The sequence below is a fragment of the Bubalus kerabau genome, chromosome X (assembly GCF_029407905.1).
Source record: "Bubalus kerabau isolate K-KA32 ecotype Philippines breed swamp buffalo chromosome X, PCC_UOA_SB_1v2, whole genome shotgun sequence".
NCBI classification, from domain to species: Eukaryota; Metazoa; Chordata; class Mammalia; order Artiodactyla; family Bovidae; genus Bubalus; species Bubalus kerabau.
In genome coordinates, this window is record NC_073647.1 from 41,493,353 (window position 1) to 41,516,439 (window position 23,087).

The following is a 23,087-nucleotide window of genomic DNA, read 5'->3' on the forward strand; positions in this document are numbered from 1 at the left end:
GGAAGAATAACAACAAAAACAAAAGGAGTGTGACTCACTGGGTGATTTGTGTTTTTTTTTTGTTTTTTGTTTTTTGTTTTTTTTTTGTGGACTTTCAAAGATGTTCTTAAACTCTCCTTTGAGTTTTTCTTTTGGCCACGTCATGTGGCATGTGGGATTCTTAGTTCTTTAACCAGGTCTGGAACCTGTGCCCTCTGTGATTGAAGCTTGGAGTCCAAGTCCAGTGGTTAGGACTAACCACTGTCAGGGAAGTCCTTCTCCTTCGACTTCATTACAACAGACTAATACTGGCTGTGGGCTCAGGACAGAATTCCCGTTTATCTGCAATAATGTATTTGATAATTCCTTTCCTTTTGGACTTGGTGACATCTGTGAATTCTGAGCCCTAGATAGTTGGCAACACAGTGAAACCTGAATTCAGTACTCTTTTGCACAGTGGACTGATTTCGGGGTAGGCTGTAGTAATCAAGCCAGGACAAAGGAAGAGGATTATACTGTACTTAAATGGTCATGACTACAATGTCTCATAAGCCAATTTTTGTTTCCTTTCGGATTCTGAAGAACTGGTCAGGATCTTTAACCTACTGGGAATAAAGAAAAGGAGGTTGGCTCTCTATACAGTATCAGTTTGGGTAGCCTCAACTTGGTTTTTTTCTTCTTATTGATAACATGGCTTCCATGACTAATTCATCTTTGTCTCCTTTTGTCTTTTTCTTTGCACATCAGTCACTATGAACAAGACCGTAGTGCACTTAAGAAAAGGGAATGGGAGCGGAGGAATCAAGAAGTCCAGCAAGAAGACGATCTCTTTTCTTCAGGCTTTGATCTTTTTGGGGAGCCCTACAAGGTAGCTGAATATGTATGTAATTTATCTTTCTGCAAAATGGTTGCTTGTTATATTTTTGAATGCACTAATCAACACTTAATCTATTTTTAAAACACCCAAATCATTTCCAAGAGAATCTATTTTACGAATGAAATATATACCTGTGTATTTGGGGCCATGACAAGTTTCTGAGGAAGTCTTCAGAGACAAATTCCATCTTCTTGGGGGAACACAGTAAGATTTGAAAGGGACTTATGAAACTGCCTGTCTCCAAGGGATTCTTTCCTGCCCAGCACTACCTCTAGCAAGGAATGCCCCCTGATGCTTGATCTCACTTTGATTATCATCAGCGAGGCAGCCCCTGAAGACTTCATCAGAAAGTCAGTGGAGATGTCTGTGTCTCCTCCCAGTTGGTGCCATCCATCGCAAAGCCACTGCTTCCTGTTTCCATTTCAGGTTGTTAGCAGCTGTTCAGTGGTTTGAGGGCTCTTTGAAAATCACTGTTCTAGGACAAAGGGAAAAAGCCAATCATTTTTTGCTGGTGATTAATAATCATGGGTTAGGCGATTGCCTCAACCACAGGGGGTAGTGTAGCTTCGTTGATTTTCTAATGGACTTCTGGCTAGTGTGTAGGTCCAATAAAGATCATACTTCTACATCTTCAAGTGTCGATTTCACAATGACTGCCTCTGAACTTTCTATTTGGAGTGGAGGTTGGGAGAAGAATCCTGTTGAATTGCTAGCAGCTGATTGGATTTTATTGAAATTTAGTAGCAGTGTAATTTTCTTCAGTGAAACAAAAATGGTGTAAGAGGTAAAACAGCCATAGAGAAAATGATCAAGAGTTGTAATATTAGAAGAGCACCATTTAGGGGATACTGACTGATGTAGACAGTGAGCTGTCTGGATCAGTGACTAGTGAGACCAGAGTCTTTGCTGCCCTGTTCAGACTAAGCAAGAAGCTCTTGATTGAGATGCTCAGGTGCTTTCCAAATTTGGTAAGTCTGACAAAGAGACTACTAGTCTTCAATTTGTCAATAGTAGTGTAATTTTTAATGATCCATTTTTCCTATTTCAATTGGTTTAATTTCTGTACTGCTGTTGAATGTGTACATGGTGAGATATGGTTAGTTTGACCAGCATTTATTGAAGGCCCATTGTGTGTAAGCCATGTCTTAGACTAGTGTCCAAAGGGAAATAAGATCTAGTTCCTGCTTCAAGGAATTCCTTGTCCAGTGCAGAGATCATCATGAATGAGTGAGGTCATGACTGCATGGTAACTGCTGAAGAGATAGGCAGGAGAATAGATGCCTGAAGACTTTGAATACCTAGGTGTCTGGACATGAGTCTGTACACGAAGAGAAGTCATCACCAATTTTAAAGTCAGGAAATGGCAAAGACAGATGAAGACTTGTAAAGATGATGTTGAAAGTGTGGGAAGTGGTAGATTGGAGAGAAGGGAAACTAAAGGGTGAAGACACAGGAGGGAGAGGTACTGATGAGCAGAGCAAGGTCCCAGAGCAGATGAGTAAATACAAAATTGAGAACATGTGTTGAGTCATGAGCCTTGGGTAGGAAAGTGGGAATGGAATATTAGGATGAGAATAAAGAAGGAGTGTGGAAGACAAGAAGTTGTGGCCTCCATTTTTCTCAGAATATGGAAGCGAGGTCAAAGGATGACAGATACCTCCTCCCTTCTTTGGTGTTTTTGTTTGTTTGTTTTTGCCACACAATGCAGCATGCAAGAACTTAATTCTGTGACCAGGGATCAAACTCATGCTCCCTGCAGTGGAAGTTCAGAGTCTTAACCACTGGACACCAGGGAATTCCCAACCTCATCCCTCCTTGAGAAAGAGGAATGGCCAGCTGAGTTTCACCTCTTATCTTTCGATGGGTTAGAAAAATGAGCTTTAGTCAAGGGCTTATTCTTAAAATTCAGTATCTACTCCATACTTGACACTATTATGAGGTGTAGAGCAGTTTAATTATTTCCCCCTTTATAATTTAAAGTCTTGTTGAGTTAATGTCCTTGTACCTTTAAGGGAAATGCCATCTCTTATTAACAAGCCTGTAATGTAGATGAATACTTATTTTTAGATGTAAATAGTGTCATTTTGAGTAGGCAGTTAAAGAACCTGTTATCAACATTGTCAGAAGTTTTCAAAAGCCATCTGTCTTGATACAACAAGAGTTTGTCAGGTAGAGACACAGATGGGAGTATTAGTCTAGGGCCAGGCCAGGCCAGGCCTGATGTGTGATTAGTAGCCTGGTGCCTTTAGGCTTCTTGATGGGGAAGAGCCTTTGCTTTGGAGTAGAGACTATGAAGGAAAGGAATAATGCTAACAGTTTATGACCTAGTCATTCTCTTTCTTTCACTGTTGCTTTGATGACTGACTGCCATCTTATGCTGTGTACATGGTCAGGGTTCCCTGGGAGATCACTGCGCAGTATGCTTCTCCTTTCCCCCATATCATGATACTAGAAGCGAGGCACACCTCCAAAAGCTCCCTAGACCCAACTGGTGTGGACACCCTTGGAATATCTGGACATGCTGGTGGCAGTGGGAGTTCTAGAGCTGGCCCACATCTACTGTAGAAATGAAGATTTTCCTACACAACTCTTACTGAGGGTTGTGGCAGGAATGCTTGCAAAATTAAAAATCAAAATTCCTGGTGGTTCATCAGGACTTTCAGGAAACTTCTTGCTACTCTAAATCTTAAAGCATGAGCTGATTGCTTATCTGATGGCATTGGTAGTTCATAAACTATCCAATGAGCACCTGTCCCTAGGACCTGCTGTCCTTTCTTGGCTTCACTTCTATTACTCCTAGAGTGGAAAGAATGCTTACCACCTCTCAATCGGGGTGATGGTGGGTAACATCCCTTTGTGGCTGCTTTTTTCATTTATATTAGTAACTTTCAAATCTGAGTTTGTACTGTGCTGCAGAAAAGGATGTGTTCAAAAGTGCTTGAGAAATATAAAGCCATTTGACATGTGTAGATTAGTGTAGAAAGATGGGGAAGGATGAGGAACTGGCATGTACCAAGTACCTCCTCTGTGCTAGAACTTTCTACAGATGCTTCTTTAGTCCCTACAGCAACTGGCTACACATTTTCCTCATGTTTCCCACGAGGAATTCAAAGCTCAGGAAGTGAGGTGGCTTCTCTGTGGCTTTATAACCCCATAAGTGTGCTTCTTTACCTGTAACAGGAAGCTGTTTACCCTCTGACAGGAAGTCAGAAGACCCGATAAGCTTACCCTGTGTGACTTTGGGGAAGAAACTTTATTTCTCTGACCTAAAGTTTCCTTGTCTCTGAAGTGAATACCTGATAGAAAAAATGATACCTGTTAATAGCAACAGCAACTGACATTTTATAGCTCTTCACAGATCAACAAGAATGAAGAAAGTGAGACGCAGAGACGTTAAGTTGCTTATCCATGGTCATTTGGGTCGGGGCACGTAGAAGGCAGATTAGACCAGAACGGCTCTGCTGACTCACATGGTGGCTGTGAGAATCAAGCCTAACAGCCAGGGGAAGCCTTGCTTTGAAATATGTAATGTGCTGTACAAATTCAAGGTATCATGGTTATTATAATTAGAGAAAGAAATAGCAACTCACAGCTTAAAGAGATTAATTGTAAAAATATTAGAGTTCAAAAAAAAAAGGAATTATTAAATCACATACATTAGCCATAATGAAATAAAAGAAAAAAATAAACCCCAAAACTTAAATTATTTTGCGACTTTTATTAAAAAGAAATACCCTGGTACCATAATCTCCTAACACATTAGTCTTGCAATAAAATTATACTACTGATTTGTAGATAACATAGAAGCAAACTGAGGCAACTCTGCATTTCTCAAAGTAATGAGAGGCAAAAAGCTTAAATGAAGGAGTGCTGTTAGTCATGAGCCACAAACCAGACATGTAATTTATGCCTGAAAATACTTGGAAATGCATTTCCTTGATGATTGAAAAATTGTGATTACTTAGAAAATAATGGCTGCAGAGGTTACCTTTAAGGTATCAATCAATTATCTAGAATGGGAAGTAAAGAATTGGCCAAATTGAAAGAAGCCTATAATTGATTGAAATGGCTAAATTTCCATTTTTGCCATGTTTATAATGTGCAATCAGAACTGCTAAGAATCCCTTGCTCCTTAAAAGGGTTGCTAAGACTCTGGAGGATGAAGAAGATTTAGTGTGAGCCAGAAGTTGCTATGGTATATAATGAGCATCCATCACGCAAGTATAAATAAATGGATTTTCTATCCAGTGGATCTCATCTTGACATCTTGAGAAATTTAAAAACTGGTTGACAGTTACCCACCTCCGGTGGTGACCACCTGGTCTGTATTGTTAATTATTTTGAGGTTGTTGAATGGTGGACTTCTTGAGGCTGTGTGTCTATGTGTCCTTCATGCCTAACCCTGGCTCTTGAGTGTTTGAAATTTACCAGTGTGTGTCTGAAGAATGACTCTGGTAATTGCTACTTGTAGCCACAGCACGTCTGTTACGGATCTTCCATCAATCAGCAACTCAAAACTGTCGCCAGTGAACTCAACCTTGAACTATCTACTATCCAGTTCCAGTCACAAGTCCCTCTGACAGTTGCTGTGTGGGGAAGCTAGTCGAAGGGAGTTGACCTCCTTCCACTCCCCCAGGTTATCCCAGCTTCATCCCTTATGCCATTAGTGTACAGGAAAGCCCCACACTTGGAGCTGTGAGCCTGACCTCTAACTCCATGTGCAGACATGCACTGAGTTAGACTTCAGCAGTCCAGTGCTCTTGCTTTTTAGTCATCATAAGGAAACCTGAGGAACATCTTTGCATCTCTTGTAAAACTGGTACTGAAAAAAAGACCTATTTTTTTTTCCCAAAGGTTCTTGTAACCAAACCAAACCAAACCAAACCAGTGAGAGGAATCCCTTTTCACTTGTTGGTATCCAGCAAACATGGGTTTCATTTAATGAATTAGGATGTGCTTCCTGCCATCAGACAAAGAGAATTCTATATGCTATGAGAATTTCCTGTTGGTCTTTAGCTACCAAGCAGCTCAATCTGATATTCAATCACAGTAACCAAATTAGCTTAACTTTTGCTTTTCTAATTATGTACCTTTGACTCCAAGCCATTGCAAATCCTTTATTTTGATATAACAGGGTATGAATTATTATTTGATTCTATTCAATTTAGCAGCATTTTGCTGAGGACCTCATATGCACCAGACATGGTGCTAAGTGTTGAGGGTATGATGAATAAAAGGTGGTCTCTAGTCTTGACGAAAAGCTCATAGTTTTGTGCTGGAAGAGAAATCACAAGTGTAGTAGACCTTGAACAGTAGGAGGTGAATTTTCTATTTTATTCAGAGAACTTTCAGTTTTCTTCTAATTTTAGTCATGTACACAACAGTTTTAGACGTTGGCCAGCTTAGAAATTCTCCTAATTTCAAGCATATTTTAAAACCTGGAGATGGAAAAAAAATTTTCTAAGCATGCATCAGAAACCCAGGTCAGTATAACAATAAACTGAAGAGATGTTAAAACCTAACCAGGATCTCCCCACTGAAGATAAAATGAATATGTCCCTTTTATTTACTGCTAAAATAGGAACAGGGATGTGACTAGCTTACTGGCAAACCAGTGGGCCTTGAGATTCTTGAGTCCTGATGATGTTGGCCTAGAGAGAATGAATGTGTTTTCAGAACTTTGAGATACTGTGGCATTCTCTGTGACATCAGGGGGCAAAGTTTTTATTCCAGTACAGCTGTCTTTCAAGGAAAGTTCAATGAACTTTCAATGAGAGGTCAATAACTGAGCTTCCTGATAGCTAAGACCAAAAGGTAAAGGTTATAGAATTCTCTTTGTCTAATGTAGGAAGCTTATCTTATTCATTAAAGGAGTCAGTAAAAATGGAAGCATTTAAAATGAGGAATAAAATGGTCTTGTTTCCCCTTGTTGGGTCAGATCTTTGAAGACAGCAGGTATTAGTGTTTATTAGGCAGTCATCTGACGTAAGAGGTTAACTATTTCAGGGACCAGAACAACCCTGCATGTTTAAAAACGTGCATCAAATTCTACTGGGCCTTCACAAGGATGAAATCTCTTTGTTCTGAATTTAGGGATTGAATAGAGAGTCTGGATTTGGCTACTGCCTAGCTGGTTCGTTGTGCAACTCCATTGAAGGAGAACACTGTGTACAATGTGTTTATTCCTGCCTTAGCTGCAAAATAATTTCTGCCTTTAAAATTGAAAAACCTAGGGACTTTCAGGGAATAAAAGTGATTTCTCCTTTTATTTATTAAATTAGGCCTTTCAAATGCACTTCTGAAAATGGAGTGATTATTCAGGTAAAGATTATTTGGAACTGTAATTGTTTAATCACTTCTTCAGCACCAAGGTTGCATGTGATGCAATATAAGATGTTCTTGAGGATAAGAAAACTGAAACTGACAGGTATTTATTTGATTTCTAAAATTTCCCATCCCCCACAGAGCCCTCAGTATACATTTTGCATACTTTTCCTTAGTCTTTGAAGTCATATTTCTGTACATGCCCTCATTTCTTTGAAAGTGTCCTATATGATTTACCATGTGATCTGTGTTGAATACTATATACAATCTGTGGCAATTATGCTAACAATGAGACCAAGGTTCTCAGCTTGATTCCCTCTCTGGTTGCTCTTTCTCATTATCCTTTGCTGGCTCCTCCTCTTCTCCTGAGCCTGGTGATGGTGGCTCAGACAGTAAAGAATCTGCCTGCAATGCAGGAGACCCAGGTTCGATCCCTGGGTCGGGAAGATTCCCTGGAGAAGGGGATGGTCTTCTCCTAGTCTCTTAAAGGTTGATGTTCCACAGGGCTCCCTCCTGAGCCTCATCTTCTCATTCCTCATTTCCTTTGCCTGTGTGATTTCATTCATTTCCAGCTCTTCACCCTCTATTTATTCACACACTCTCCCATCTTCACTTACAGATAACAGCACTCAGCCATACATCTGAGGTTTAGCCTGAGATGTCTGGTGTGAATAGGCATACTCCTGGGCTCCACATCAGCTGTTAAGGGCAGTAAGCAACCTTATATGTTAAACATCAATCTCCAATGGTGGTCATACTAATGAGGAGGAGGTCATCCCCTCCTGTTCGTGGAAAACATGCATCTGACCCTTGGGACAAGGAGGCTACCAGGGTGGGCGTTTTCCCCATGCACTGGCCCTGCTGCCAGATGGCTCCATGGATGCAAGCAGCTTTCCTTCATCACAATGGTAGTGCAGCCTAGGCAAGAAGCCCTTTGCCTTTCTGACTTCAGCAGCTGGTTTTGATAACACCTTTGGCAGGTAAAGAGAATAATAAGAAGTCATGTTCAAAGATGAAGAGCCAAACTTTTGACAGTCATTTCCAAGTATATGGAGCTCCACTTTTTAGCTATGAAAGCTATTCTTTACTATGTTACAAAAGCTCATGGAAATCTTAATTATTTAAAAAAAACAATCACAACCACTTTGGTAGGTGTTGTTGTCCATAGAATGATGTAGTTGCCAGCCTCACTTTAAAATTTAACTTTGTTTTAATTTAAACAACAGCTTAAATTCTTGAATAAATTTTTCTAAACCCTTGAAAAGACACAGGCGAGCTTGAGTCACTGTTGATGAACAATTGCAACATTTCAAAGTAAACGAGTATGAATCACCAATATGTAAACATAGTTGTCCCCAGAATATGTAGGCAGACACCAGTAATTTACACACTCTTTGATTAAAAGGAATTGGATTCACTTTAGTCATAAGTTAGCTCAATTTGTTATTGTTTAAGCCCATGCCTTTTCTAAACTGAACATAGTCATGATAGCACAGTTTAATTGACTTCCTTATCCAAAGGGCTAAGAATTTTCATGGTATAATGTAGCACAAAGGGCTACGTTATATGTCAAGAACAAATATAAATTGAACATTCTATTATAATTCCAATGATCAGTAAGTGGAAGTTGTTAAAGTGTAGCATGTAGCAGTTCAACTCATTGGACCTAAAATAAGTTATTTTGCTAATAAAATTCATAAGCAACATAATTTAAAACTCTCCCCCACCCCATGAGCTTATTTAAGAACAGGCCAGGGAGTATATAGACATTCATCACACAGTTCATTCCAAGAGGCTCTTTCAATAGTGTTATTGATTTTTTTTCTTACATTGAACATGAGAAGTATGAAATTATATGGCAGCATGAGAATTTTAAAGAACCCTATATGTTAGTCTACTTAGGACATCTGTTTGAAACATTAACAGTAGGAAACACAAACCTATTCATTCTCTCTCTTCCCACCCCCATCTTTTTGTTATTTTAGACAAACAAAGGTGATGCACTTGCGAACCGAGTCCAGAACACGCTGGGAAATTATGATGAAATGAAGGATTTGCTAACTAACCATTCTAATCAGAATCATCTAGTGGGAATCCCAAAGAATTCCATGCCCCAGACTCCCACCAACAAAAATGAACCCAGCTTTTTTCCAGAACAAAAGCACCGAATGGTCCCAGTGCACCAGCAGGATAACACTCACTCCTCGGTGCCAATGCCTCCACCTTCTGTCGTGATACTGAATTCAACTCTAATACACAGCAACCGGAAGTCAAAACCTGACTGGTCACGAGATAGTCAGAACACTAGCATTGTAGCAGCCAGCCAAGTCACTAGTCAGCCCAACAAGATGCAGCTGCCAACCCCAGACCAGCCCCCAGCCAGATTGGAAGACTTCTTTGTCTACCCAGCTGAACAGCCTCAAGTTGGAGCAGTTGAAGAATCAAACCCACTGGCAAAGGAAGACAATACTCTCAAGTCCAGTGGAGGGGATACTTTCAAAGAAATCTATCAGTCCAACTCACCAGAAGCTGCGGAATTTACAGTGCAAGCGCCTGGATCTCCCCTAGTTGCCTCGTCTCTATTAGCTCCCAGCAGTGGCCTTTCGGTTCAAAACTTCCCACCAGGGCTTTACTGCAAAACAAGCATGGGGCAGCAAAAACCAACCGCCTATGTCCGACCCATGGATGGTCAGGACCAGGCCCCGGACATCTCTCCCACACTGAAACCTTCGATTGAATTTGACAACAGCTTTGGGAATCTGTCGTTTGGATCACTCTTGGATGGCAAACCCAGTGCACCCAGTTCAAAGACTAAACAGCCAAAGTTCACGATTCTTCAAACAAGTGAAGTAAGTAATTTTTAAAGTTTTGCTTTGTTTCATTTCTTTCTTATTTATTTTTTCTAGTTCATTGCTCTAACCTCTATAATCAGGGCTTCCCAAGCAGCTCTTATTTACCTTCTGGAGCTGTAGATGAGACTCTTCAAGGTCAGAGTCTTGATCTTCTGTTGCTTGTGACTTGACCTATTTACACTCTGCAAATACAGCTAAATCTCCATAATTTGGAATGATAAAAGACAAGGTCTGTCTGAGTGAATGAAAGTTGGAGTTATAAAATAGTTTCAGGGACAGCATTTGTAGTAATATTACGTATAAATGAATCACATTGGAGATTTTCATTTGTCTTAAGCAGGATGAGATACATGAAAAGATAGTGGGTCATCCTAGGCCTTCACTAACAGATAGCATATCAGAAACATAAAATGCAGAAGTTCCTTAAGGTACAAGGATGTACAAGTGTGATTTTCTGGAAACAGAAGTGTAAAGCATTCTTTAAGAACCATAGTTTCTTGAGCACTTGCAGGGCTGTTCCATGGTGAGACCTTAATATTAACTTCCGTATCCCTCAGTCTTACCTTCTGCATCACCTTCTCCAAGTGCCTACCTAACTCTCTTGTATTACCTTGATCCCTTCTGTCAAAGCCAAAAGCATGATCCTCAACCAAAATCCCACTGGGTTCAGAATGACTAACAATTTTACCTATCTCAGGAAGCATTGCCTTATAAAAGGGAAGTCCAGGGGGACAAAAACCTTTCCCAGAGGAATGAATTGCTAATGATTGGATCCCAGGCCTTAAGCTCCCTGGGTGGGGGGTAGACACTGGGTGCCCCTCAGAGGCCACCATGTAAGCAGCTGTCTACTGCACCTCAAGTGCTTGATTGGAAGAAACCTCTGCTTTTACTGGTGATGAAAGGCTTGAAAAGACACAGAGGAAGAAAGTAGGTTGAAATTCTCACTCGCTAGGAGTCACAGTGTGTCTGATTTGTCGCAGAGTCCAAGTTAGTGGTGTCTGAATTAGAGAAGTCTGACCCTATGTGCCCTCCAGCTCTTCTTCCTTTATTCATGCTCAGCAGATGCACTGATTGCGTGGGATGATGGGCACGCAAGGGGTGGGAGGACTGGGGCTGTTGGCTGTATTTTCTGGATGCATGTTTAGAGTATTGTTTCATTTCTCAGACAGTTCTGCTGTTTGTATCATCATGCCTCATCAGTTCAGTTAGTTCAGTTCAGTCACTTAGTCGTGTCTGACTCTTTGCAACCCCATGAACTGCAGCACTCCAGGCCTCCTTGTCCATCACCAACTCCCGGAGTTTACTCAAACTCATGTTCATTGAGTCGGTGATACCATCCAAACATCTCATCCTCTCGTCCCCTTCTCCTCTCATCTTCAATCTTTCCCAGCATCAGGGTCTTTTCCAATGAGTCAGTTCTTCGCATCAGGTGGCCAAAGTATTGGAGTTTCAGCTTCAGCATCAGTCTTTCCAATGAACACCCAGGACTGATCTCCTTTAGGATTGACTGGTTGGATTTCTCTGCAGTCCAAGGGACTCTTAAGAGTCTTCTCCAGCACCACAGTTCAAAAGCATCAATTCTTTGGTGCTCAGTTTTCTTTATAGTCCAACTCTCACATCCATACATGATTATTGGAAAAACCATAGCTTTGACTAGATGGACCTTTGTTGGCAAAATAATGTCTCTGCTTTTTAATATGCTGTCTAGGTTGGTCATAACTTTCCTTCCAAGGAGTAAGCGTCTTTTAATTTCATGGCTGCAATCACCATCTGCAGTGATTTTGGAGCCCCAAAAAATAAAGTCTGACACTGTTTCCCCATCTATTTGCCATGAAGTGATGGGACCAGATGCCATGATCCTAGTTTTCTGAATGTTGAGCTTTAAGCCAACTTTTTCACTCTCCTCTTTCAACTTTCATCAAGAGGGTTTTTGGTTCCTCTTCACTTTCTGCCATAGGGGTGGTGTCATCTGCATATCTGAGGTTATTGATATTTCTCCCGGCAATCTTGATTCTAGCTTATGCTTCATCCAGCCCAGCGTTTCTCATGATATACTCTGCATATAAGTTAAATAAGCAGGGTGACAATATACAGTCTGGATGTGCTCCTTTTCCTATTTGGAACCAGTCTGCTGTTCCATGTCCAGTTCTAACTGTTGCTTCCTGACCTGCATACAGATTTCTCAAGAGGCAGGTCAGGTGGTCTGGTATTCCCATCTCTTTCAGAATTTTCCACAGTGTATTGTGATCCACATAGTCAAAGGCTTTGACATAGTCAATAAAGCAGAAGTAGATGCTTTTCTGGAATTTTCTTGCTTTTTCCATGATCCAATGGATGTTGGCAATTTGATCTCTGGTTCCTCTGCCTTTTGTAAAACCAGCTTGAACACCTGGAAGTTCACGGTTCACGTATTGCTGAAGCCTGGCTCGGAGAATTTTGAGCATTACTTTACTAGTGTGTGAGATGAGTGCAATTGTGTGGTAGTTTGAGTATTCTTTGGCATTGCTTTTCTTAGGGATTGGAATGAAAACTGACCTTTTCCAGTCCTGTGGCCACTGCTGAGTTTTCTAAATTTGCTGGCATATTGACTACAACACTTTCACAGCATCATCTTTTAGGATTTGAGATAGCTCAACTGGAATTCCATCACCTCCACTAGCTTTGTTTGTAAAGATGGCCCACTTGACTTCACATTCCAGGATGTCTGGCTTAGGTGAGTGATCACACCATCGTGATTATCTGGGTCATGAAGATCTTTTCTGTTCAGTTCTTCTGTGTATTCTTGCCACCTCTTCTTAATATCTTCTGCTTCTGTTAGGTCCATACCATTTCTGTCCTTTATTGAGCCCGTCTTTGCGTGAAATGTTCCCTTGGTATCTCTAATTTTATTGAAGAGATCTCTAGTCTTTCCCATTCTATTGTTTTCTTCTATTTCTTTCATTGATCTCTGAGGAAGGCTTTCTCATCCCTCATCACGTCTTGTCAAGTATCTCTCCAGTCTGTGACCTCTTCACCCTCACCACCTTCCAAGCTCCTGTGAGTATCTCTTGCCTAGGCCATCTCCTGTCTGGTGTCCCCCCCTCTAGTCTCACCTCTCTTTCAACCCATCCTGCATTTAGGCTGATGTGATGGGAAGATCTGATCATGTCACTCCCTCCCTTGGAGTCTTCCATGTCTTCTCATCGTTTCCAGGAAAAAGTCCAATTTCTTAGTCCCACATTCAGTGCTCTTCACTCTGTGATTTCATACTCCTTACCTGACCTCATATCTCACTGCTTCGTCATATGAAGATGAGATCTTGGCCATGCAGAGTGACTTGTGGCTCCCCATTATGTCATGCTTTGTCACACTTCCTTGCTTTTGTACTTGCTGTCTACTCAACCTAGACTGTCTCTCCCTTTGCTCCTCAATCTTCCTGGTGAAGTCTTGTTTCTCCTTCAAGTCTACTCGGTCATCACTCTCTTCATAAATGCTTCACTGATGCCACCAGGCTTAAGGACAAGCTCCTTTCTCTGGGCTCACCCAAGCGCCTTCTATACACTTTGGCCCTTCTCTCATTGTATTGTAGTTATTCATTTATGTGTCTGTCTCTTCTATTAGACTGTGAGCTCCCTGAGGACAAGGAATATCTCATTTCTTTTCTGTATCCCAAGTGCCTAGCAAACGCCTGACACATAGTAGATACTCAATAAATGTTTGTTGAATGAATGAACTTCAAAAATGGTTACTTGATTACATTTTCTAAACCACAGTGTTAATCAAATATGCGAACAAAGGTAAACCATCGCTAGAAAATCCATCCTCAGGTATATTTCCTTAGTTTCACCCAGACTGCCTGTGCCTTACTTTGCTCTTGTCCCGCACGGTCATTTGGAAATCCTAATCTTCATTTTCCCTGGATGACTTAATACAGGAGTGTGATACTTAAAAGGCAGAAAGCAACCTACTTTGAAAGAAGGGGCATCTAATGGGAGGCCGCCCCTCCCATTCTTGCCCCTTCTCTTGTCCTGGTATCTGCTGCTGTTCCCTCTTTACATGGCAGTTCCATGACTAAGGACTAGTTTGGAAATAATAGCACTGGCCCATCAAGAGCTGGCAGCATGTATCAACACCTCATTGACAGAACGAGAGGCACAGAAACAGTGAGATCCACTCCAGTGTAATCTTCTCTCTTACACATTCACAACACAGTTGTCCCAGATATGGAAGAAACCCAGTGTTTTCACTCAGTGCTCAGGTATACCAACTAGATGTACATTTCCAAAAAGAGTCTGAGCTGTCATCAGCTCTAGAGATGATGACCCAGGAGCAGCCTGTGTGCACGCAAAATATGGGTCTCTAGGAAGGACTTGAGGGAGGGCTGGAGAAAAGCTTGGGCCCCTAAGGTTAGGAGAATATACAGGCTTCAAGGGCAGTGTGGAAACCAAAAATAGGCAGAAAGGGAATGAGAAGCTAGCTAGCCTAAGAGACAATTTAGAAGGGTGTAGATTAAAACGTGGGCAGCAATATAGGCAGGGTGGGGCCTTATGGAGCTTTGAACCTAATGGAATTGATGTGGCTAAAACTCTGACCAAGTCTGGAAATTCATGCTATTAAATCTTGATGCACTTTTCAAAAGCACTTACCATTAGAATTCAGCCCCAGTTCCTGGCGCCAAGAGTTCCAAGCGTGAGGTTCTGAGTCCCTAGTCAAAGTAGCCATCTTCGATGACTTGTAGCATTATTTTGAATTATTACTGAAAAAGCTTGTCCATAGAGAGGTCATGATATTTCTTTGAGTTTTCCTAGCTCTTGCCCTGGCTCGAGGCATAGGAGGCTAATGTGTTTGTGAAGTGCATTTGGGTGCAGTAAGGGGTTGAATCATCAGGAAAAAGAGACATTCTAAGATATATAAATAAGCAGATATGATGATATTAGTGTGTTGAGAGACAAGAAACGATTACTGAAATTAAATGTACATGCGTGTGTGCTCGTATTTGTTGCTGTGTCTATGCTTATTTACATAGTGGGGACATTTTAGTTTCCATCCTTGAAAGTTTCCTTCCTTCTTATAATTTCTGTATCGATAATAATGATATTAATAAATACTAATAAAATCCAACCCACTTTATTGCCAAAGGTCAGCATTTCAATTGAATCATGCTTTTTAAAGAAATGACATATTTAAAAACAGTCTATTATCATTCCAGGCAACCAAAAGAAAAAAAAACTGTTCTGCAGTTGCACTTAGAAGAATTTTGGGGGGACTACATCTGAAAATAGTAAAAGACCTATTTATATCAAGTGGAAACTGAGGGTTGCTCACAGGTGGTGTTTTATTAGGAAATGAATTTGCTAATAAATGTAACGTTATGCCTGGTTTCATTACAGATGTTTTGCTTCTTTTTTCATTAGGATTAAAAAAAAATCTGGTGTAGATAGTTTTGCATTTTGGTACAATGTGTTATTAGTATCTTTTGGGAAGTAAATAATTCCATGCAAATGGAAGGATCAGTGACATATTAAGCATTTTCATCCTAGCTCAATAGGCTTTCAGAAGTTCAGTAAGAATGTGTAGAGTGTCATCACCGTAAAGGATCATTTGCCCTCCAAGGTGCTCTTGGCTGTGACCTAAAACTATCTGAGGCTCCAATTGTCTCCAAATTGGAAGCCTTTAGAAAAGTTGAACGAAACTGATATGAATAATGGGATTTGGCTTTAGCTTATTTTAGTGGCTAGCTTTGTCAACCAGCTGAAAAGTTATTGTTCACAGTTGTGACTGCGCTTGCTTTGTTTTATATCAGATGCAGTGAACATTGGGGGGTAATTAGCTTTATTTATTATAAGTGAATAGGAAGCTCAGGTCCCTCATGTGAGAACAAGAGAGAATGCTGGGAACTTACCATTCGTGTACTGGTTGCATCCGAGCAGCTACACAGAAACCACTGAGGCAGATCCTTTAAAGAATGGAAGGCCATTTAGCTGCTGTGTGCAAGCCATGCTAAGCATTTCTTTACTTGATATACATTGCGAATTTATTTCTTTGTCCGTTCTTATGGAAATAAGATAGTATTCAGTCTATGACTGTAACTGGTGTAATTCCCACCTCATTGGTAAAAAATGGAGACATCTTGGAAAGGCCTCACATTTCAAGGGTGCCAGCAGAGACTTTGACCTTCAGATTTATTCCATTGAAGAATAAGAACCAGAAAGCTTTGTATATTCTCTGCCAGTCCATTATCTAGTGGTTACTTTTTCTTTATGCTTTGGACTAACTCTTCCAATTTCTTGATCTCATTGGGATTAAAATTCCTTTTCCTTACCACACCTCTTTATCTGCCCCTGCCTCAACTTTAGTGTCCCCCTAAGCTGAATGAAGTGGCCTTCACTGAGCATCTGAAAAGACTAGTCAGTAATGGAAGTAGGACTTGGAGCCTCACATTCTTTGTGATGGAGAGGTCAGAGCTGCTAGGAGAGGATTTAATTAAGATTGTCATATTTCAATGATTTAAAAAGGTGTTTTGGGGAGGGGTGGCCGAGACCCTCCTCACATTCATAAAGCTGTCTCACCAGAAAGTGATGCATAGAAGTAACCCTGGAAGGTTTCACAGAGATGGAATGCAAGATAGAGGTTTTAATTTAATTTTTTATTTTATATTGGAGTATAGTTGATTTACAATGTTGTGTTAGTTTCAGGTGTACAGCAAAGTGATTCAGTTATACATATGCATATATGTATTCTTTTACAGATTCTTTTCCCTTATATTCCTATTACAGAATATTGAGTAGAGCTTGCTATACAGTAAGTCCTTGTTGATTATCTTTTTTTATATATAATAGTGTCTATATGTGGAGAAGGCAATGGCACCCCCCTTCAGTACTCTTGTCTGGAAAATCCCATGGACAGATGAGCCTGGTAGACTGCAGTCCATGAGGTCAAGGAGAGTTGGACACGACTGAGCGACTTCACTTTCACTTTTCACTTTCATGCATTGGAGAAGGAAATGGCAACCCACTCCAGTGTTCTTGCCTGGAGAATCCCAAGGATGGGGGAGCCTGGTGGGCTGCTGTCTATGGGGTCGCACAGAGTCGGACATGATTGAAGTGACACAGCAGCAGTGTCTATATGGTAATACCAAGATCCTAAGTTTTCCTTACTCCCCTTTCCCCTTTGGTAACCATAAATGTTTTCAAAGTCTGTGAGTCTGTTTCTTTTTAGTGAAGTCAGACAGAAAGACAAATATCATATGATATCACTTAAATGCGAAATCTAAAAAGATGATACAAATTTACAAAGCAAGATAGATTTTGAACTTGACCTTGAATACTGGGTGGAATCACAATAGATAAAGAGGGATCTGGAGGGAAGAACAGTTCACATGTATGCAAATGAGTGATGGGTGGAGAGACTTGCAGGTGAAAAAAAAAGATAAGAACATGTGAGGTATACTCTGATGATAAACTGCTGTGTCTGCAACTGCGGGTTGGGACCAGAGTGAGACAGAGCTCAGAAAGCCAGAGTTGGTAATGTCTAGAGTGCCTGGGCGATGTGGCATCCAGACTATGATGCTGGACTTGAAGCCCCATTATCCCAGTGGCTTCATGGGGGCTGACCTAGGAACTCTCAGGCCAGTCACTGTCACCGACTTGAGCAGTAATTTCTGAGCTACTGTGTTCTCCATTCCATTACGTGAAAGCACATCACATTTCTTGTTCTGTGGGCATCGGTTTCCTCACATGCTTTCTGGAGGCTCTAAAGTCGGGCTGAAATGGTTGTTCTAAACCACTCTTCTCCCTTGTCCTCTGTTAGCCCATCTCCCTTCATTCTCTGTAGCCAAACTCAGGAAGAGAGGTCAACTTTGGCTTCCTAAAGATTATGTAAATACCTAACTCTCTTTTTTTTTCCTTCTCATTTCCTCAAGTCCTCTTCTTTAGCATATATATATATATATATATATATATATATTTCTTTTCTAAGGCTGTATGTAACTGACTCCACCATTAGCATCCCAGAACCAAGTTAGCTATTTCAACATTCCATTTTTTTAAAATTAATTTCAATGATTTGGTTCAATGATCTTGGAGTTCTGTGCTTGTAAATCCCTTGTCACTTTAAACATTTTTTTCCTGTTGGAAAGATTGATTTATTCTTAATCTGAAAAAAACCTTTAATTTTTATACTATGCCAATTTAAATCATCACTAATAATGATAAAACATCATGATTTATTAGTGCTTTTATTAATTCTTTGTGAGCAAACTGGAAGTAAGTCTTATGTGGATGAATGTGTGGTGTATCACAAAGTATAGTTTGAATGAGGTTTGCTGAGTTGTGGTTCCTCTTCTAGCCTGGACTTGCTTGGTGAACTTGAGTGATTTTACCAGTGTAGGCCTCTTGTTATTGAAGGTGTTTAGGTTAGCTCATCTGTGAGGTTTCTTCTAGCCGTACATCTCTTAGGATATGCTTCTCCTTTATGGTTAAGGTGAAGGCCACCTTGTTTGTAAATTTCCTTCAGCCATTGCCTCCCTCCCGCCTACCCTCTAAGAGCATGTGCCTCAGAATGACATGGAGGGTGTGAGGCCTGCCTGCTTGCCGCTCACTACCATCCTTCAGAACACTTGGGAGATTTTTAAGACTATGCCAATACAGGCAAACAAGAATTGGATCTTCTTTTGGGGTTGGATGCCAATTCCTCCTGGATTATTAGTATATTTCAACTCATTTTTTTTTAAAGAAAAAACATAAAACAACTATAGGCTGCATTTCACTGGAAAACACCAAACTGTGAACTCAGGAAATAGCCTGCTCATACTTCTGTCACCACCCACTAACATAATGAAAGATGGAGAACTTCTATTTTCACATTACTTCTAGGAAAATATTTTGACAGATTCAGTATGCAGTAAAGTGGTAAGCTTTTGTTCCGTGTGTTCCAAATCATCCTGTTATCACTGGATATATCGATTAGCTTAGTACATTCTGAGTCAGTCATAAAACAGACTGCTCACATTCTGTGTTCAAGAATAAGAAAAATTGACAGGTAGATAACCATATTGATTCATGCCAAATAGTGAATGTGAAGAGTTTTATAGAGGAGTTATAAAAGTCTTTATGGCTATTGTAAGTCTCGTAAGCATTTTTTAATTGACATGAAAGCAAATGATCTTTAATTATCTTTTTAAAAAGTGCTATGCTTTGGTTACTGAATAGAGTTTATAATATAGGTGACAATAACAAACATCTATTGCCTTTTATACTTAGAGTTTACAGTCGTTTTCATATAATTTTTTCTAGCTTTATTGAGGTATAGTTGACAGCTAACAATTGTACATGTTTACAGTGTACAGCTTGATGTTTTGATATACATAAACATTGTAAAATAACCTCTACAATAATGCTAATGAACATATCCATCACCTCACACAGCTACCATTTTGTGTGTGTGTGTGTGTGTGTGTGCGCGCACATGTGGTGAGAATACTTAAGATCTACCTTCTTAGCAAATTTCTTTTTTTTTTTTTTGCTTTGATGATGTTAATATTTTATTTTTTTAAATTTTATTTTATTTTTAAACTTTACATAATTGTATTAGTTTTGCCAAATATCAAAATGAAAGTGTACAATACGGTATTATTAACTAGAGCCACCATGCTATATATTATCTCTAGAATTTATTCATCCAGCGTCACTGAAACTTTGTACCCCTTTACTAATATCTCCCCATTTCCCCAAACCCCAGCCATCCTACTTTGACTAGATTCTCACAGAGCCTGGGATTATCATCATTCTCTTTTTGCAAGGGCAGACATGTAGACTTAGAGAAACTAAGGGTTACTAACCTAAAATCACTCAGTCAGCAAATGGCAATGCTGGGACAATAACCCAGGTCACTAGTGCCATCTCCATGATGCTCTTTGGTGTCCAGTGTGCTACTTTATATGTATGGATTAATTTTCTAAAATTAGCTTCTCTCATGGCACATGAGGGGCAAGAGAATAATGAGCTGAATCCAGCTTAAGTTGAAATTCCCCTGATGGGTTCATATTTCAAAAGTCAGGGGCCAAACCTTCCAACAGAGCAATTTTCCCTATGGTAGTACAGGTTACACTCATGTGTTTTTGATTTACAAATATGGTGAGAAGTAGTGTTTTTGTAATATTCCTCAATGAGTAACATATGACACAGCTTGTTAGAGGACCTTTTCTTGGTTCATAAAGTTTTGTTTTTTGTCTATTTGGTAGGATAATTTTAGCAGAATGCTCAGACAACAGAGCTAAAATCTGGATTTCTGCAGCTGAAACAACTATATTCTAGATAAACATTAGATGTGAATGAGGGATCAATTAAAAGTGGGCATGTAAATAATTGTTATAGGAGGAACAAGATGTATCTCAAATGTTTGAGGCCCCCCCTGAGTACAGTAATGGGAAAAACTTACAGATCATTGAATTCCAAGAGTAGTCAGCAAGGAACAGGAAGGCTCCCTTGCTTTTATCTACATGTTGAATAGGTAAGTCTCCCTGTACCTTAGCAAAAGAGGACAGGGAATCCATAGACTGCCTACTCAGAAAATCACTGAGAATCCATAAACTAAATAGTTGTGAAAGGTCTTTGAAATTTTTACCATATTCTGGAAATGGGAGATATATTGGGTTGGCCAAAAAGTTTATTCAGGATTTTCCAGAGGATGTTAGAAAAATGCAAATGAACTTTTTGGCCAACGCAGTATTAGTTTTCCATACGTGGTATAACAAAAGTATCATAAACTGGGCAGGTTAAAATACCAGAAGTTATCCTTTCACAGTTATGGAGGCTATAAATCCAAAAATATATTGGCAGGGTTGAGCACTCTCCAAAGGTTCTAGAACAGGATCCTTCCTAGCCTCTTCCAGTTTCTGGTGGCCCCAGGCATTCCTTGGCTTATAGCCGCATCATTCCACTCTCCGCCTTTGTCTCCACATGGCCTTCTTCTCTGTATGTCTCTCTGTGCCCTCTCCTTTTCTTATAAGGGCATCAGTAATCGACTGTAGGGCCCACTCTGTATCCAAGATGACTTCATGTCTAGATCCTTAACTAATTACATCTGCAAAGCCCATATTTCCAAATAGTGTTACAGTTTGAAGTTCTAGGTAGACATGAGTTGTAGGGGGCCATCAGTCAACCCACTATGAGAACTGTAATCCTTCACATTTCCCAGACTGAAGATGGAGGGGGGCCAGCAGAGTTCATTAGGAAAAACCTTAGCCAGTCCACAAGAGGGAGGTGGGCTTCCACACCTCACAACTAAAATCAGGTTTACTCCTCAAAGGTTCTGAGCCAGATTCTCTTTAAGCTCTTAAATTTGACTGTGGATAAACTGTTAAATCCAATTGTGGAGAAGTGACTTTTAAAAATCCTTTAGAATAGTAACTATAATGTTTCTTTCTAATTAAGTAATAGAGAAAAAATCATTTATCAATGCAGTTGCCTTGATTATGAACTTGAGCTTAGGTGGGCAATTTTTTTCCGTGAAGTAAATATTTTCAGTCATGTAGGCCATACAGTCTGAGGCAGATCCTCAGCTGTGTCACTGTAGCATGAGAACGGCCATAGACAATACATCAGTGAAAGGGAAAGGCTATATGCCAATAAAATTTTATATGTGAATACCAAAAGTCAAATATCCTCTATTTCCATGTGTCACAAAATATCCTTTTGATTTCTTTCAACCATCTTGCAATGTAGAAACCATTCTCAGCCTGTGAGCCATACCAAAAAAAGAAAAAAAAACAGGTGGTTGGCTGCATGTGACTTGCAATTCAGTGTGCTGACTTGTGGCCTAGATCAAGACAAAGCTTCAGACAAAAAACATCGGCTTGCTCTACTTGTCATCAATAGGAAGATGGCTTTGAGTAGAGAGGTGAAGAAGGTCAGTTGTGCAACTTGCAGAATCCTAGAGTCAAGAGAGGTGTGTCAATAGTGGAGGTAGGACCTGTCAGTTGAAGACAGGCTCCCTCAGGCTTATAAGCAGATGGAGGAGAAGGCCTGATACTCAGGATTATAAATAGTCTTCACACCACAAATAACATCTCTGTTCAAGGGGATTCTCTTTCCTTATTGACTCATGGGAAGAAGGGCATTTGATCTTTTGCTTTCTTAGAAATGGCATAGCTCAGCTCCTAGGGCAGGGGACCATTTGTGTGCCCAGTCTGGGCTCAGAATCACAGGATACAGAGATGATCTCAGAGATAACCACTAAAAGGAAGCTGATCCTATCATTTTTTGGGGGGGAAAAGAACCTAGTGTAAACACAATTAGGATTCTGGAATCCCTTATGGATTGGGAGGATTAAAGTGTGTATTTGACTTGGATGTGGGGTGGGAGGGATTTCCAAGTTTCTAGGAATATCAAGTCCTCTCACACAGCCTGAGAATTTGGGTTAAATGGAATGAAAAGGCCGATGGTTTGTGGAAGCCTCTTAGGCTCTTTGTAACTGGCATGTGGGGTATTGTGTATGCATGTGTACATGTACCTGTGCCATTGTCTGTGTGTCTCTCTAGGGGAACCACAGAAAGCCAGTGGAATTCTGGGAGGAGAAGGCTAGAGAATGATGGCTTTCTTGGTACTTCATGAAGTTCTTGCCCAGCCTCCAAGGCAGTACAGTATCTAAGTTTTGAGGTGACTTCGAATGAAGAAATAATAAAGGAAAGGATCTATTCTGTTGAGGTTTCAAAGGTGAAATGAGGTTGAGCTAAAACTTCAAGCTAAGATGCATGGGGGAAAAAAAAAAAAAGATATCGTATCTTAGCCAAATGAATGAATCTGATAGCCCACTGCTTAAAGACGGTATCATTGAAGAATGTTACAGTTGTGTTGCAATTTCATTAACTAGGTTGTCAAAGGGAGAAGTAGCTGCCATCTTGCAGTTTTAGGCATCATTATTCATATAGGCTACAGTGGGACTGATGACTTCTGAAACTGGTTAAGGAGATGACCCTGGCTTTATGGCAGGCCTTCCTCTGCCTGTCGTCATCTCCTGTTCATTCAGGTCTTGATGCAAACTTACTGGGGGAGCCAGCTTCCCAAGGGACATCCAGA

General features: G+C 40.3%; 1 protein-coding gene across 1 annotated transcript in view; it reads left to right on the plus strand.

The window, feature by feature from the left end:
- Positions 1–739: 739 nt before the first annotated feature.
- The window catches only part of AFF2 (ALF transcription elongation factor 2), a 357,949-nt gene continuing 335,601 nt past the window's right edge, over positions 740–23,087 (plus strand). Inside the window, exons 1-2 of the mRNA XM_055564516.1 lie at positions 740–859; positions 9,166–10,029. Coding sequence (XP_055420491.1) covers positions 9,226–10,029 — 804 coding nt within the window. The 5' untranslated portion in view covers positions 740–859; positions 9,166–9,225. The remainder of the gene's footprint in view (positions 860–9,165; positions 10,030–23,087) is intronic.